The sequence below is a fragment of the Mus pahari genome, chromosome 17 (assembly GCF_900095145.1).
Source record: "Mus pahari chromosome 17, PAHARI_EIJ_v1.1, whole genome shotgun sequence".
Taxonomy (NCBI): domain Eukaryota; kingdom Metazoa; phylum Chordata; class Mammalia; order Rodentia; family Muridae; genus Mus; species Mus pahari.
In genome coordinates, this window is record NC_034606.1 from 3,576,656 (window position 1) to 3,592,514 (window position 15,859).

The following is a 15,859-nucleotide window of genomic DNA, read 5'->3' on the forward strand; positions in this document are numbered from 1 at the left end:
TTTTGAGACAGGGTTTCTCTGTGCAGTCCTGGCTGTCCTGGAACTCACTCTGTAGACCAGGCTGGCCTCGAACTCAGAAATCTGCCTGTCTCTGCCTCCTGAGTGCTGGGATTAAAGGCGTGCGCCACCACGCCTGGCTTGTTTTTTTAAATTATTTTCTGCTTGCTGAACTTTAAAAAACCTTTTGCTTTTGCCACATTTTCATGGTGTCCATATTCAGTTATCCTACATGGGGTGATGACCCACAGGTCAAGAGGTCACGATGTAGAGAATGGACATAATCATGAAATAGAAGACACCACTCACAGCACTCATGTGACCCAGGGCTGGGGTCCCGGACACACAAACAACAATAAACAGTCAACCCAAGTTTTAAAAGTTGGAGCCCGCTGCGACGGCACACACGTTTAATCTCAGCTGCTTGAAGGTCAAGAGGACTCTTTCTTGAAGTAACTTTGCTTTTTGAGACGGTTTCTCTGTGTAGCTCTGGCTGTCCTGGAACTTGCTCTGTAGACTTTGTTGGCCTCAGAGATCCGCCAGCCTCTGCCCCTCCGGTTTTGGGATTAAAGGCATGCACCACCATCACTAGAGCCTTAAAGTGAAATGTTTAAAGGAGCTATAGCTGTAGATATGACTCAGTGGCAGACCACTTGCTTCACATGGTCAAGCCCTGGGTTCAAACCTCATAATAAAAAAAAAAAAAAAAAAGGGGGGAAACGAAGCCCTAATGTAAACTGATAAAAACGGTGAACATGAGTAAGTAGACACGAGAGTCTGAAGTCAGTTACAGTGTACTTACATATAATAATAAATAAATAAACCAAAAAAAAAAAAAAAAAAAAAAAAAAAGGAGGGTGAGAGGGATTTGGAAGAGAGGAGGAGGGAAAAAAGGAGGAACAGGATCAGGTATGGGAGAGACAGGGGAGATGTACAGAGGGACAGGAAATTGAACAGAGGTGTATAGCAATAGGGGATGGGGAACTGGGGGTAGCCAACAGAAAGTCCCATATGCCAGGAAAGCAAGAGCTTCCCAGGACCCCATGGGGATGACATTAGCTGAAATACCCAACACAGGGGAAGGAGAACCTCTAGAGACCATATCCAGAGGTTAGCCATGCCCCTTGCCCCCTGGTTAAGGGATGGGGCCACCCACTCATCTCCAAAATTTTAACCCAGAATTGCTCCTGTCTAAAAGAAATACAGGGGCAAAGAGTGAAGCAGAGACTGAAGGAAAGGCCATCCAGAGAGTGCCCCACCTAGGGATCCATCCCATAAACACCCAACAAAACCAGACACTATTGCTGATGCCAAAAAGAGTTTGCTGACAGGAGCCTGATACAGCTGTCTCCTGAAAGGCTCTGTGAGATTCTGACCAATACAGATGTGGATGCTCACAGCCAACCATTGGACTGAGCACAGGATCCCCCAATGGAGGAGTTAGAGAAAGGACCGAAGGAGCTGAAGGGGTTTGCAGCCCTACAGGAGGGACACCAATATCAACCAACCAGACCGCCCGGAGCTCCCAGGGACTAAGCCACCATCCAAAGAGTACACATGGCTCCAGCTGCATATGTAACAGAGGATGGCCTTGTCATGATAAAGTCCATAATGATGGATAGTTAACATATTTTAATTAAAGTGTTAAAAAAGAAAAATATGACTTTAGATTAATTCACTTGGGGAGGTGGTGGAGTCCTGCATGGCAGGAACCTGATCCTGGGAGCAGAAAGCAAAGTTACAAGTCCAAGGTCAGCCTCTGCCACATAGCCAATGTGAGTTCAGTTTAGGCTCATGAGACCTAAAAAACAAATGAAAGATGTCATTTAAAATGTACAGACCAAGCCAGGTGTATTGGTCTAGGACCATAATCCTTACACCGGAAAGGCTAGGGCAGGTAGACTATGAGTTCAAGACTGCGCCAGGCCGTGGTAGCGCACGCCTTTAATCCCAGCATTTGGGAGGCAGAGGCAGGTGAATTTCTGAGTTTCAGGCTAGCCTGGTCTACAGAGTAAATTCCAGGACAGCCAGGGCTACACAGAGAAACCCTGTCTTGGAAAAAAAAGTTCCTCATAAAGTTTTTTTTGTTGCTGCTTCATAACAGTAATTTTGCTACTGTTGTGAAACGTAATGTAAATATCTGATATGCAGGATATCTGATGTGAAAGGGTCATTTAATCCCCAGAGGGGTCACAACCCACAGGTTGAAAGTCACTGCTGTAGGGAAAGAAATAATTTAAAAACCCATGTAACTGGATGTAGTTAACATACAAACAGATCCATGGGCTGGCAGATGGTTCAGTGGGTCACTGTGCTAGCTGCCAAGCCTGACAGCCCGAGTTTAACCCTCAGGACTCACACGGTAGAAGAACCAACTCCAAGTTGTCCTTGGACATCTGTGTGTGCTGCAGCAATATACATAATGTGATAAAAAAAATGGAAGCTTTCATTTAAAATAGTAACCAGTTAGAATATAATGGGAGAAACAAGCATTTATAAGTTCAACCACAAACTATTTCTAAGTATTAATATTTTAAGCATTAATGAACAAGAAATGTTCAATTACCAAATGAATTAAACTAGGAAGCACTCTTGAAAATGTTAGGAGTTCTGTCCTGTTGGGTTATCACGTTACAGCCTGACGATGATCAAGGATGATCAAGGATGATCAAGGATGATCAAGGCATGCTGCTGCAAGTGGGACAGACAGGCTGGAGCGATGGCTCAGTGGTTAAGAGCACTCGCTGACTGCTCTTCTAGAGGTTCTGAGNTCAGTTCCCAGCAACCACACAGTAGCTCACAACCATCTGTAATGGGATCCAATGCCATCTTCTAGTGTGTCTGAAGAGAGTGACAGTGCACTCACATTTATAAAATTAAGTAAACCTAAAATTAAATAAAAGTTAAAAAATTAAAAGAAAAAAGTAAATCTACTCCTCCTACCAAACACAAGAACTTCAAATAGTTATAAAATCTATTTATAACTAATTAATCTAGTTATAAAAAAAAAAACACTAGGGGCTGGGAAGATGACTCACGCGGTTGATAGAGTGCAGCAGGGAGCATGCGCACACATGGGAGCCCAGCACTGGGGCTGGGGAGCCTGGACGTGGGGCAAGGCGGCCGAGCTCAGTTAGTGAGCTCCAGGATAAGGAACCTGTCTTTAAGATTAGGTGCTTGAAGGGGAGGAAGGAGGTTGTGAAGACTGAGACCAGGCAAAGCAAAGCAAAATAAAGTCCCCTCTTCCAAAAAGCCACCATATACCAAGGTAAGACAGAATACAAATTGAAAGCTATCTAACATGCATGGAAGTGGCCTGTACCCAGTACAGAAGTCTTACAGTGGTAGTGTCTATTAGTCCAGCGCCTCTCAGCTGTCCCACAGCTCCGACCTTTTAATACAGTTCTTTAGATTGTCATGACCCTACCCATTCAATTATTACTTTGCTATGTGATAACTATAATTTTGCTACTGCTACAAATCATGTTATTTATATTATGATAAATATATTATGATAACTGTGACCCCATGTGAAAGGGTGATTCCACCCAAAGAGTCACGATGCCAAGGTTGAAAGAGATCCCTGCTATAATCCAAACACTTGAAAAGCTGGGGCAACAAGTTCTGAGGCTGGCCTAGGCTACACAGTGAGTTCAAGGTCAGCCTAGGCCACACTATGAGACCCTGTCTCAAAAGAGAAGTCTTCACAATTAAGGGGGGGGGGGGGGGAGAAGGCAGGTCCAGTGGTTTAAAGGGAAGGAAGGGTGCTTGCCACCAAAGCCCTAGTTTCATCCATGAAAGTTGTCCTGATAGATGTGTACACTCATCCTGACATCACCCACACAGACACACACACACACACACACACACACACACACACATCCCACATGTCTGGTTCTAGGGCTAGGATGAACTTAGGTATAAATAAACCTTGAAGTTAAACTCACGAGTGGGGCTCACGGGACACAAGGGCACCTACAGACCGCGTCTGAGAAAGTGAGAATACCCGAGATAAAGACACGATAGACTGTAAGCTGGGTTTAAAGTAGAAATAGTGGCTTTTCCCTGGCAACTCATCAGCAGCTGTAGAGATAACCTTCCTTACAGCAGCCCACATCAAGAGCTACCAAACAGAAAACCACTGTGCGCAAACAGGGGATTCAACCAAGCAGCCAGTGCTGGTTCCGTGAGGAGGAAGCTTGGAAGGACAGGGAGTCTGAGAGTCTCTACAAACTGTCGGTCGGTCAGGAGGAAGTTAGTTCAGTGAATGACTGCTCAGGTGAGGAGGGCGCAGCCACTGTGCAGACTGAGAGCCCCTGCCTGGAGCTAGCGTTCAGGACATGGCAATGAACAAGTTGAAGAACATTTATAAAATAATCTCAATTACAGAAAAGAAAGCAACAACAAACAAACAACAAACAAAAAAACCTGGGGACCAGTAAGAAAGACAACTTAATGCCATAGTTGCCCTAGACCGGCAAAGAGGAGGTGCGGGGACATGGAAGGACTGACAAGCGGGGTGTAAATTACCTGCATGTCTCCCCAGACTGTGCTGCCTGCGTAAGAGAACTCAGGAAGAACTCCTTCTCCCAGGGAAACAGCGTACATCAGACTGAGTTAGTGGTATCTGGAACCCCAGGGGTCCAGGAGACCCAAGCTAACATGCCCAACTCAGCCAGACCATGTCGATAGACAGACAGAATGGTGGTCCCAGGTTCAATCTTAGTTCCATAAAGAAAGATAAGTGGAAATGCCAAGCAGCAAAGGGTTCAGCCTCTGAATCTCTGAAAATTCCCAAAACTATCCTACAACGTTCTCCACGTCTAGGCAAAGCTTGTACCTACAATGAACAGCATTTGCTACTGGAAGCATTTGCTGCAAATGCAGATGCACTCCTCTGCCTGGGTGCCTGCTGGGGTGGGTCTGCCTGTGTCTGCCTTCTGGAAGCACGAGGCTAAGTCTCCCTCATCTAGAACCCCAGCATTCAGGCCAGCGCTCATTGCAAAGCTCTGGCTTGTTTCTGCTGTCACTATAGGCCTCTCCTTGCAATGGCAATCTTCTCCCTAACCTCTGACTGGAGGTGAAAAGTATGGAAAGTTATCAATATGAAACTTAAACTATCAAAATATTAAAAAAAAAAAAAAAACTAAACTAAACTAAACTTTAGGGCTGGAGAGATGGCTCAGCGGTTAAGAGCCATCTGGCCTTACAGAGCAGCTAGGTTTGATTCCTGGCACCCACAGGGTAGCTTGTAGACCATCTGTAACTCCAGTTCCAAGGACTCTGATGCTTCTGGCCTCCAGAGAGGTACCAAGAATGAAGTGGTGCAGGTGTGCACACAGGTAAAGCATTCACACAGTTAAAATAGAAAGTTAATCTTCAAAGGAAAAATTTAAGTGTAGGTTTAAGTTCACAAATGGCACATACTTTACGACATTTAACTTTATAATCCATTAAGAATCTACATTTTAGCCTGATTTGCAGACACTCTGAAATAACTTCTTTGGAAATCAATATGAAAACACTAATTGTCCTACAGTGATGTTTCACTGTCCGAGGAGAACTGGGCCTTGTCCCAGTGCAATACGTCCAATCACAGCAATGATCACTGTAGTTTAACACCCGACACTGTCTGTTGTACTGATTCCTGCCTACTCACAGGCTTATCTTTACAGTCAAGAACCAAACCCACAAGTTTAGACACACAAGACAATGGATAAACTTTCATGTATTCACGTATTATCTCAAGGTAGCCAAAGTACTGATATATATATATATATATAGTGCAGATATCATACTAGTCCACAGAAGCCAAGCACAGGAACTTAAGCTCATTTCAAGTTTAAGAACTACCATACATACACAAATGAATGTATAGCAGAGCTAGTTTTCATTTGGGGTGTGTGGGATAATAAACTGAGGGGAGGCACAAGGGAAAATTGAAGACTAGAAATAGTATCCTTTTATTTTATTTTACAGGTGACTACACTGGTATAAACACTGGCCGAAATACCCATGTGGACACACTTGTAATCCTACTACTCAGGAAGTCGGAATAGGCGGGCTCCTGAGAGCCAGAGGCCAGCTCAGTCTGTCAAAGGCCAGGGCTACACTGAGACCATATCGCACATACTAGTGAACACTGTTTTTATACTTAACAGTACACAGATTGGAAAATTATGCAAAATTAAATCTAGGTAGAAAGCCGGGCGTGGTGGTACACGCCTTCAATCCCAGCACTTGGGAGACAGAGGCAGGCAGATTTCTGAGTTCAAGGCCGGCCTGGTCTAGAGTAAGTGCCAGGACAGCCAGGAGTGCACAGAGAAACCCTGTCTTGGGGAAAAAAAAAAATTCTAGGTAGTAAAAAATTCTGAAAATAAAACTAGGGAATGGGTGATGTTCCTAAATTGGTATACATCCACGATCTCACTAGACAGCGACACGGCACCGCAGCCCGTGTGCCGAGGATGCATGACCTCTGGCTGTGGTGACCTAGTGACTAAGGCTTCCCCAAGTCCACAGGTGTGTGTCAACGAAGAGCTGGAAAGCCTGTCCCAATCAATTACAAGTGTTCATTATTTCAGTTTCCATTTGTCAATTTCTTCATGGGTGACAACTGGCATTTTATCACACTCTGAAAAACCTGTTCAGAAAAGTTTGATATTCTAATTGTTACAGAAGCTCATGGGGTCAGCATTGTAATTTCACAGGTTAAAAGAAAAAAAATGTGTCAAAGTAATATTTTCCAATTGGTCCAAAGAAAATTAGGAAATACACTCTTCCAAAGGACTTGTTCATTTCTTTTAACTACCCTGTAAGGTTCATCAAAAGCATGATTTGAAACTTTAAAATATGCTATTTGCCTTGCCTCTTAGTCCCCTTCTTCAGGGCAAAGGCAGGCCAAGTTCCTGTGACTGGGGTGATGCTTCTTGTGTGGCGCAGGGAAGGCTAACCCAGCTCCATTACCAGTTGTTGGGCAAGGTATTTCCTAAAGCCTCCATATGTAGTAGCCACAGAACGAGTCTCATCTGAAATCAGCACAACACAAAAAATCCATGTGCCATACATGTGTTATTAGAATTCTATCAGCAACCATACATTCATCTATTAATGTGTTTGTTTTATCAGTGGACATGTTTTTTATGTAATATACAAATCCCTGACTATAGAAGGAATGCTAATTTGAGGTTAATACTCCATGCTACCTAAGTTTTCCTGGAGTATTGTCAGTAACTAAGTAGCTTGCATGTTTTCCTACCCTTTTAGAGGATACAAACTTGCCCAAACATGCACACAACCTACAGCAGGTAAGCCACATCAACAACACAGCACTTGGAACCAGGCATAGTCATAGCCACATCTGAAAGGTACCCAAGGGGCAGGAGTGAGAAGGTGGCAGTGAAGACAGGTTCTAGTTGCATCAGAGTAAATGTAAAGGCCTGGTCTGACTGTGCAGGCTTACTCCAGGTCTCCTCCACTAGCCTAGCAGAACCAGCCGGTGCCCTGCTGGACTTGGCTTTCATCAGAACTGGAACATGTTCATTAACCTGTTCTAAATTGAGGCTTGCCTTAAGTGCATAGCCTGGACCGTCACTTTATCTCAAGAGTAAGAAATTCAAAGTACATAGTATCTCACAGGGGGTTAACCTGAGCTGAGGGAAAGGAGTAATAGCAGGTTGCATCCTGGGAACAAAGCACATTAACCTCACTTCTACCTGTGGGAGCACATGCAGCAATGGAAAGTCCAGTTTCCAGTTGGCCCTTACACAGCACCTCAGCAGCAGAGCACCACAGCAGCTTACCAGTTGTCTTCACTGCTATCCAGCTCAAAATCTACCCTGAAGCTATACAAGCTTAAAGTCATAATCAAAAAAGTAAATTAGATAAAAATGATAGCTTCTGGATATACTGTCAACACCCTTGGTGTTTCCACCAATTCTGAATGAGCAAAAACTATTCCAAGGGGAGAATGGTTAAGTTTAAGACATCTTTAATGTATGGACTTGTCTTGGGGGCTAAGAGCAATTACTGCTCTTGCAGAGGGCACCCATTACTCATGGTGGCTCACAACTTTCAGTTGATTTGAGGCCCTCATCTCGGTTCCCTGGGCATCAGTCAGGCACACAGATGGTATAAACTCAGCACATGAAATGAAAGCAAACCAACATGTCTGCACTGTAACTGGTGCTCACTGTAAAGTACAAAACATGGAGGTTGAAGAGGCTGACAACTGGGATCTGACACCCTTCAGTGTCTGAAGACAGCTACAGTGTACTCATATACAGTATATTCAAGTACTCATGGCCCTAAACAAATCCTGTAACATTTATAACTCAAGCTGTAAACCTTAAATCTCATCTGTAATACTGTTAGGTAACCCAAGTCCTTGGCATCAACTACTGTAAACCAGTTTCAATTTCCACTTATATAGAAAAATCTAAGCCCAGCAGTGGTATCACACACCCTTAAAACCAACACCCAGGAGGTGAGAGAGAAGCAGGTGGATCTGGTTTACAGAGCTAGACCCTGACTCAAAAGCCAAGCCAAATGTGCAAATAAACTCTTCACGTATCTGTAGCAATTTCTGTAGGACATAAAGACCATGCAGACTTACTGCTTCTGCCCACCATCTATTAACACAGCTACTTAAAACAGAGAAATTAATTCCAGTCATGCAACAAGAAAAAAGCCAGTCTAGGCATACCCTATCTCCCTGAATTGTATAACTTCACACAACTTAGCTTTTCAAATTAGAACCGGCTTCAAAACATCAAAGCCTCAAACCTTACTAAATTTAAGAAAGGTGTTTGCCTTCCCAAGGATCCTTTTCAAAAGCCAAATCTGGTGATATTCTGTGATCCCAACACTTAAGATGGGTGTCAGGGTGGCCATAAGCCCCAGGCCAAATAAGGGCAATATGGAATCCCTGTTTCAATCAACTGTAGGACACAGAAAAAAGCAAACCAAGACTCCCAGTCTAGTCAAGCACGTTTCAAAAGCCAAAGTGATTCCAGGGAGAAGCCATAAGATGAGGTACCATTTTATATGCATGCATTTGACCCCAATTTTAACACAGCTTGTCTAAATCCACCCTACCCCCAAACTGCATATGCTTCGCAGAATTGGTAGCTGCTTTCAGCTCTGTACTATTAAGTCAGCAACTGCTGCTACACCTGCCAACTGGCCAAAGGACCAAAGTAAATAAAAGCATAGCCATGTACTGTTTAAGGAATTTTTATTAAAGCAAGAATTTTATAATCCAAATTACGTTTCCTTGCTTAGTCATCAGTTCTGCTCCTTAAAACAGAACTGATGTCCCAAGCTATTCCACAGTAAAGAATTACAAAATTAAAGAAAGGAATGCTTTAAATTTTTGTACTTTGCTGAAAATTCTTTTCCCAGGGTCTATAAAACATTAATTTGTTTTTATATTTTACTATTTTTTTGTATTTTTTGTTGTTTTAAATCAAGTAATCTAGGACTAGCACTGTTTGCTAGACCTGGCATTTGCTCGGTACATAAGGTTCAAAGTTTCCTTTCCTTTTTTTATTTATTTTATATTTTGCAATGTTTTTTTTTCATAATATTTAAATTTTTCGATGTTTAAGATATTTTTCTTCGGTGAAGCACGAGTTTCTGTTCGTGGTCCCTGATCAATCTGTAAGTGTTAAAAAAAAAAAAAGACAATAATTAAAGCCCTTGCCTGAATTCAGTGGGTCAGTCTGCTGCCTGTTGGTACTGGTACAGCCACACCCACTCCTTTAATACAGCTATTAAATCACATACAACCTGGCCTACAAAAAACAGGGTTCTAGTAATTCTTTTACTGTTGACCTTAATGTATGTGTGTGTGTGTGTGTGTGTGTGTATGTATACACACACACACACACACACACTCAACCAAGCACTCACTAACAGTTTCCTGGTAGTGGGAAACCACTTAAAGCCATCACCCAATTTTTTAAAAAGTATTATTTATGAAAGCCAGTTTCTGTTACAGGACATTGCATACAACTTACTATGCAAAATCTATTTCCAAGTATTGACTTAAAACTGCTGGTCAGTATACGGTGAAAAGAGTCTATCATGTATATGGAAAGCTGACCTAATGTCCTTATGTCTCGGGCAAGTGGGCGAGGGAGAACTCACTTAGACAGTTGGCACACCAGTGGCACTGGTCACTGCTTTCTGGGCAGCCTCTTTCGCTTGGTGGGCTTGTAGTACAGCTACAGCTTCATCAACCTGGAAAACGGTGAACATAATGGCTCAAGGGGAAAGTGCAGCAAGGAAATTCTCACCAAACACTTTAAAATGAGCTCTAAAAGCAGCAGCATTCATGAATCCGGCCGCAGGAGCTGAACAAACTGATCTGAGCAAGCTTTGCAATCTACTAGCAGTGAGCTTTGAGCAAGTTACCCAAAAGAGAGAAAACAAGCACTACTAGGTTTATCTATCTCAAGTTTGTAGTCAGTATATATAAAGCCTAATTGTACATTCATTTGTATAAGGGCTCCATTTACATGTTCTGTAAAATAAATCTGTGAAGATCATAGGCTGAAAGCACACAGTACCTTTGAGCGGAGAGACTCTGGAGACTCGAGCATGTGAAGTAATTCTGAGTTATCAATCTCCAACAGCATGCCAGTGATTTTGCCAGCAAGAGAAGGGTGCATGGCTTGGATAAGAGGAAACAGCCGTTCACCTAGAACAGACACTCTAATGAGAGCAGCAATGGCCATTATCAACTAGGGGTTTAGGAACCTACTTTATTTAATATATAATACATACTCGCTACCACACCCATATGTATATCACAATCTGTCACAAGGCAGTCACTTCTCTGGTGGTATCAGTCCCTCAAGTGTTCAGTATTAACATAAGACAATGCTTCCTTGTTCCAAGGCTAGAGTAGAGTATCAATGGCAAACAGTGGCCCACCATGTTTTCCAGTATTCCTTCACATACCATCCTAAGCCATCTCACTTTAGGTGCAAAGTGTCTAAATGATCCTTGTTATTTTTATCAACAGGCCAAGACAACAAAGTTACTTACCCAACATTTGCTTCTGCTCTTGTGGGGGTGCAGATGCCAACATGGAAGCAGTTAAAGGTTCTTGACCTTGCACATGAACAGCGGGCTACATATAAAACAGAAACCCTCTTAATACCTAAGTAATGAGACATAAACTAGCCAGCCCTCAATGGATAGTCATAGGAAGGACAGAGTACTACCTGAATTTGACCAAGAGAAGCTGAGAGCAATACTGACTAAAGGTCAGCAAGTACAGATAAATCCCATCTGACACATCTGCGCTTGAGATACAATTACAATTTAGTCTTCTTTATAGTTTTTGGTTCCAGGACTAGGAAAAAGATGAAGTCTAATACAAATGAATTTTCCCTTAACATGTACCTCACATCCATCCTAAACAAAACACCACATAGGGAGACTGCTGGCTGCCTGCCAACTTTCTTCACATATAACCAACTAATAAGATGGCCCAGACAGTCTATGCTCGTAGTCTGTGAAGTCACCATCAGACCTTGGATTTCAGCTGAGCATTATGACCCTTGCAAACAAATGATTAAACTATACCTGTTGCATGGTAACTTGTGGCTGTGCATTAAGATGTTGCTGGGGATTGCGGACTCCCGCAGCATATTTATACTGGGGAACGGTGCGGACAGCAGGAGTGGCTGCAGCAGCAGCAGCTGCAGGACGTGGACCCATTGTCTGTGTTGATGTGTTAGCTAAAGAGAAAAATGCCTTTAATTGTGCCATTTTAAGTTGGGGAACAATCTTTTCAGAGAGGTTTAAGACTCACCAACACGCTGTGTTGACATGACTCGTGGAACCTGTGAGGAAGCTGGTCTCATCGTACTAAATGGTGGTCTAGGAGCAGCTGGGCGGATAGCACCGGGCATATTCTGGAATGCTGCATTCAAAGGAAAGAACCTGTATGAACTAGGAACTTCACTGAGTGAGTCAAAGCCTAAGCTTTCCTAGGGCTAAGGGTTGTATGAAAAGTCAAAAGACTCTTATAGAAAGTGAATTTCAATTTAATATCTGAGATTAAAAAAAAAAAAAAAAAAGTAGGATTAAAAAGAAACACCAAAGCCGGGTGTGGTGGCACACTCCCAGCACTTGAGAGGCAGAGGCAGGCGGATTTTGAGTTCGAGGCCAGCCTGGTCTACAGAGTGAGTTCCAGGACAGCTAGGGCTATACAGAGAAACCATCTCGAAGGGGGAAAAAAAAAAAAAAGAAAAGGAACACCAAGAGCTCCCAGCTTGCTATACCATGGGCAAGGACCTAAATGCCACACACAACCCTGTAGAATGAAAGCTATTGCTACCAAGGCAAATGAAGAATTGAAGCAAATACCCACTGATGGTAATTTTCTTTGTTTTTAAACTTGGAACTGGGCATGACAGTCAGTCCATACCCATCTTAGCAGTCACAAAGATAAGGTAGGAGGCTTGCTAGGTCAGGGCCAGCCTAAGCTACAAGTAGGAACAATTTATCACTGCAATAGGACAAATTTGCCTCATGATAGCACTGGGGAATTGATCCCACAGCCTAGCACATGGGAAGTTAATTGTTCTTATCACTGAGCTACACACATGCCCCCACCCCCCACACCCCCCACCCCCCCAGACACAACGGAACGTGGCTTACGATGAGGTCTGGCACCCTGAGCAGTCCAGCGAGGACTTGGTCTTAGTTGAGCGATTTGGCTAGGAGGATAGTATGCAGCACGGTTCTGAGTCTGGGTAAAGAAAGTAAGTCCATCAGCTTTAGGGTGTAACCCCCACACAAGACACGACTATCATTACATGCCCTCAAACAACTGACCACCCTTGCCATTTGTCTTCCCAATTCAAATAACTTAGTGCTTTGTCTTGGAGAGCTTATGAAGCCAACCTGACTTAGTTTCTTCTTCACACTCACCTGTGGGATAGCTGCCATGAAGTAACCTGAAGGAGGTGCTGGCTGGTAGGGGTTGATCACGGGGTTGGGCACAGCTCGTACACTTGCCATCCTCTGCATATACTGGTTAGTGAGGTGAGCCTGGCGCTCTTCTTTGCGCTGAGCTAAAGCTACATACAGTGGCTTCGTGGCCACAATTCTACCATTCATCTCTGTAACTGCTTTAGTGGCTTCTTCAGGGGATGAGAAACATACAAAACCAAAGCCTTTGCTGCGCCCACCCTCCATCATTACCTATAAGAAAAAAGAAAAAGTTAGGGAAATGATAGAGTAACCAAGAACAGTCTCTTATAGTCAGTTATTGAACCAAATAATCTTGTTAATGCTAGAGCCATCCTGTGTTAGTTCCTTACAATCAGTACTTAAGAGCATCAAAGGTGCAGACATGTAATATTAGATCTATTATCTATGGTAGCAATGAGAAAAGAATTGCACAATTAAAAGTCCAACATGAAACAGTCCTCCTTAAATCAAGACAACCACACAGGCACATCAGTAAATGATTTAAACTGCATTCAAACGACAAGACAGGGTTTCTCTGTGTAGCCCTGGCTGGTCCTGGAACTCACTCTGTAGACCAGGCTGGCCTTGAACTGACAAATCCGCCTGCCTCTCTGCCTCTGCTGGGATTAAAGCTGTGTGCCACCACACCCAGCTGACAGGACTACTTCTTACTCTACTGACAAATCTGTTAGAGCAGGAGATGCCCAGGATTGTCTCCATCTGAACACATGTCACCCCAGCAATTCCAGGAAGTATGAAGTGCTTACACTATAACTAGCTCATTTTTGTCACCAGTACACAAAGGACCCTTTATTTGCCATTTTAAGCATCGCTTTGTATTGCTTGGCAAATCTGGTTTCATTTTAGTAAATAAAAATAAAAGCTAAACTCATGTCCTATAGTTTAGTTTAACTTACCAGCCCTCTGACCCCCAGAAAAGTTATATTACATTTTATGTCCCTCCCATATACCACAGACAAAAGTCAATTCAAACAACATTAATGCAGGCACAACACTGAAATGAAAGACCTTCAAAAACACTAGAAATACAAATTCTATAAAAGTGCACGCTGAAACACGGGGCAAGCATGCCTACGTTACTTATTTGCACTCACTTAATATACCTGTAAATATTTTGTTTCTAACAAAAGTCTTAAGTCGATGGACATGTCTCAGAAATCAGAATGAAGGGGAGAGGTAGCCACAAATTGTGGATAAAACACCCACAGTTCTTAAACCAAAATCCTAAAATTTAGGTTAGAAGCCTATTGCTTTGCAATCTGACTCCGTCTTTTTTGCAATAGGATCTTACTTGGGCGGAGGCTGACTACCCAGAATGAACTACGTAAGTCAACAGCTATCAGTGAGCTGCAGTTAGTGATAAAGCAGAACCTAAGGATCAACAAGTCCCTAGCTTAAAAATAGGCTGGCACACTCTCAAAAGTATAGCGCACACACTTACTTTTGCACTGGTGATTGTACCAAACGGAGAAAACTCCTTCCGGAGACGCTCATCATCAATACCGTCATCAAGATTTTTCACATAAAGGTTCACACCCTGCAAAGAAGAAAACTGTGAAGAGAGGCCGGAAGACTATCGAGGTACCCTCGCACACCTATTACTTTAGAGCCCGCATCTCTCCCTCTCAATTGTTACCTGGGAGTAACTGAAACGAACATAAAATGGGTTCCCTCATCCCTGTCTTATGTGCTGCCTGAGTAAATATGAACCTGATATCTGGTGATCCTGTCTTGCTTCATCTGCTCAAATTTGCGCTTAAGTTCCGTCTGCCGTTCCACTTTTTTCTGAGCTCGACCAACATAAATCTGTTTTCCATTGAGCTCCTTTCCATTCATCTCATCCACAGCCTTATAGAAACCAGAAAAAAGGGACAACAAAAAACACTTCTGTTACTTGTAAAAGTACATATATCTCATTAACAAGGAAATTTAATCCAATTACTAACATTAACAACAGACCCATCCCCAAATCTCCAGGCTAAAGGGCCTACACACTCCCAACTAATACATAGAATGAAAATAATTTATTACAATATGTAATGTTTCCATTAATGTCAGCATATAAATATATACACATTTCAATAATGTATATAAATTCCAATACCAGAGCAACAGTTTTGTACATACATGCCCTTGATAGAATAAAAAATGATTTAGTCTCTTACTTTCTGCGCATCTTCATGCCTTTCAAAGCTTACGAATCCGAATCCTTTGGATTTTCCACTTTCATCTGTCATTACTTTCACACTTAAGGCAGGCCCTAAAAAAAGTTTGAGTAATTTAAAAGTAGTCCATGTACACATTTCATGTCCTAACATCTAACACAAAAGTCCCAGCCCTCCCGGCCCCTAAGGTTTTACTGGTCTCCCATGTGCAATTCTAAATACTGTTAGATTTATCTTTCAAGCTTATCGGAGATTTTATTCTTAGCTCAGTAGTTGTCCCTTTGCATCATTAACTTGACTTTTCTTGGTCAAAATAATCTTTCAAAGTCTTCTTTGGTCATCTGCTTTTTAACAGTAAGTATAGAGAATGGCTAGATCTGCAGGCACAAAATACCTGAAAGAATGCTTCTTTTTGTTTGTTTGTTTTTGAGACAGGGTTTCTGTGCATAGCCCTGGCTGTCCTGGAACTCACTTTGTAGACCAGGCTGGCTTCGAACTTCGAAATCTACCTGCCTCCGCCTCCTGAGTGCTGGGATTAGAAGGTGTGGGCCACCACGCCCGGCTGAAAGGAGATTTCTTAAAACACAAGTTCTGCCTTCCCCTTTGTGGAAGAGATCATAAGCAGCCGGTCGATGGTGGCGCATGCCTTTAATCCGAGCACTTGGGAGGCAGAGGCAGGCGGATTT

The 15,859-nt window shown here is 42.8% G+C and overlaps 1 protein-coding gene across 1 annotated transcript in view; it reads right to left on the reverse strand.

Moving 5' to 3' along the window:
* Nucleotides 1–9,215: 9,215 nt before the first annotated feature.
* Pabpc1 (poly(A) binding protein cytoplasmic 1) overlaps nt 9,216–15,859 on the reverse strand; it is a 13,999-nt gene continuing 7,355 nt past the window's right edge. The window contains exons 5-15 of the mRNA XM_021216205.1: nt 15,174–15,268; nt 14,719–14,856; nt 14,450–14,545; nt 12,946–13,218; nt 12,673–12,763; nt 11,822–11,932; nt 11,593–11,747; nt 11,050–11,134; nt 10,569–10,699; nt 10,147–10,239; nt 9,216–9,655 (exon numbers count right to left, since the gene is read on the reverse strand). Coding sequence (XP_021071864.1) covers nt 10,147–10,239; nt 10,569–10,699; nt 11,050–11,134; nt 11,593–11,747; nt 11,822–11,932; nt 12,673–12,763; nt 12,946–13,218; nt 14,450–14,545; nt 14,719–14,856; nt 15,174–15,268 — 1,268 coding nt within the window. The 3' untranslated portion in view covers nt 9,216–9,655. The remainder of the gene's footprint in view (nt 9,656–10,146; nt 10,240–10,568; nt 10,700–11,049; nt 11,135–11,592; nt 11,748–11,821; nt 11,933–12,672; nt 12,764–12,945; nt 13,219–14,449; nt 14,546–14,718; nt 14,857–15,173; nt 15,269–15,859) is intronic.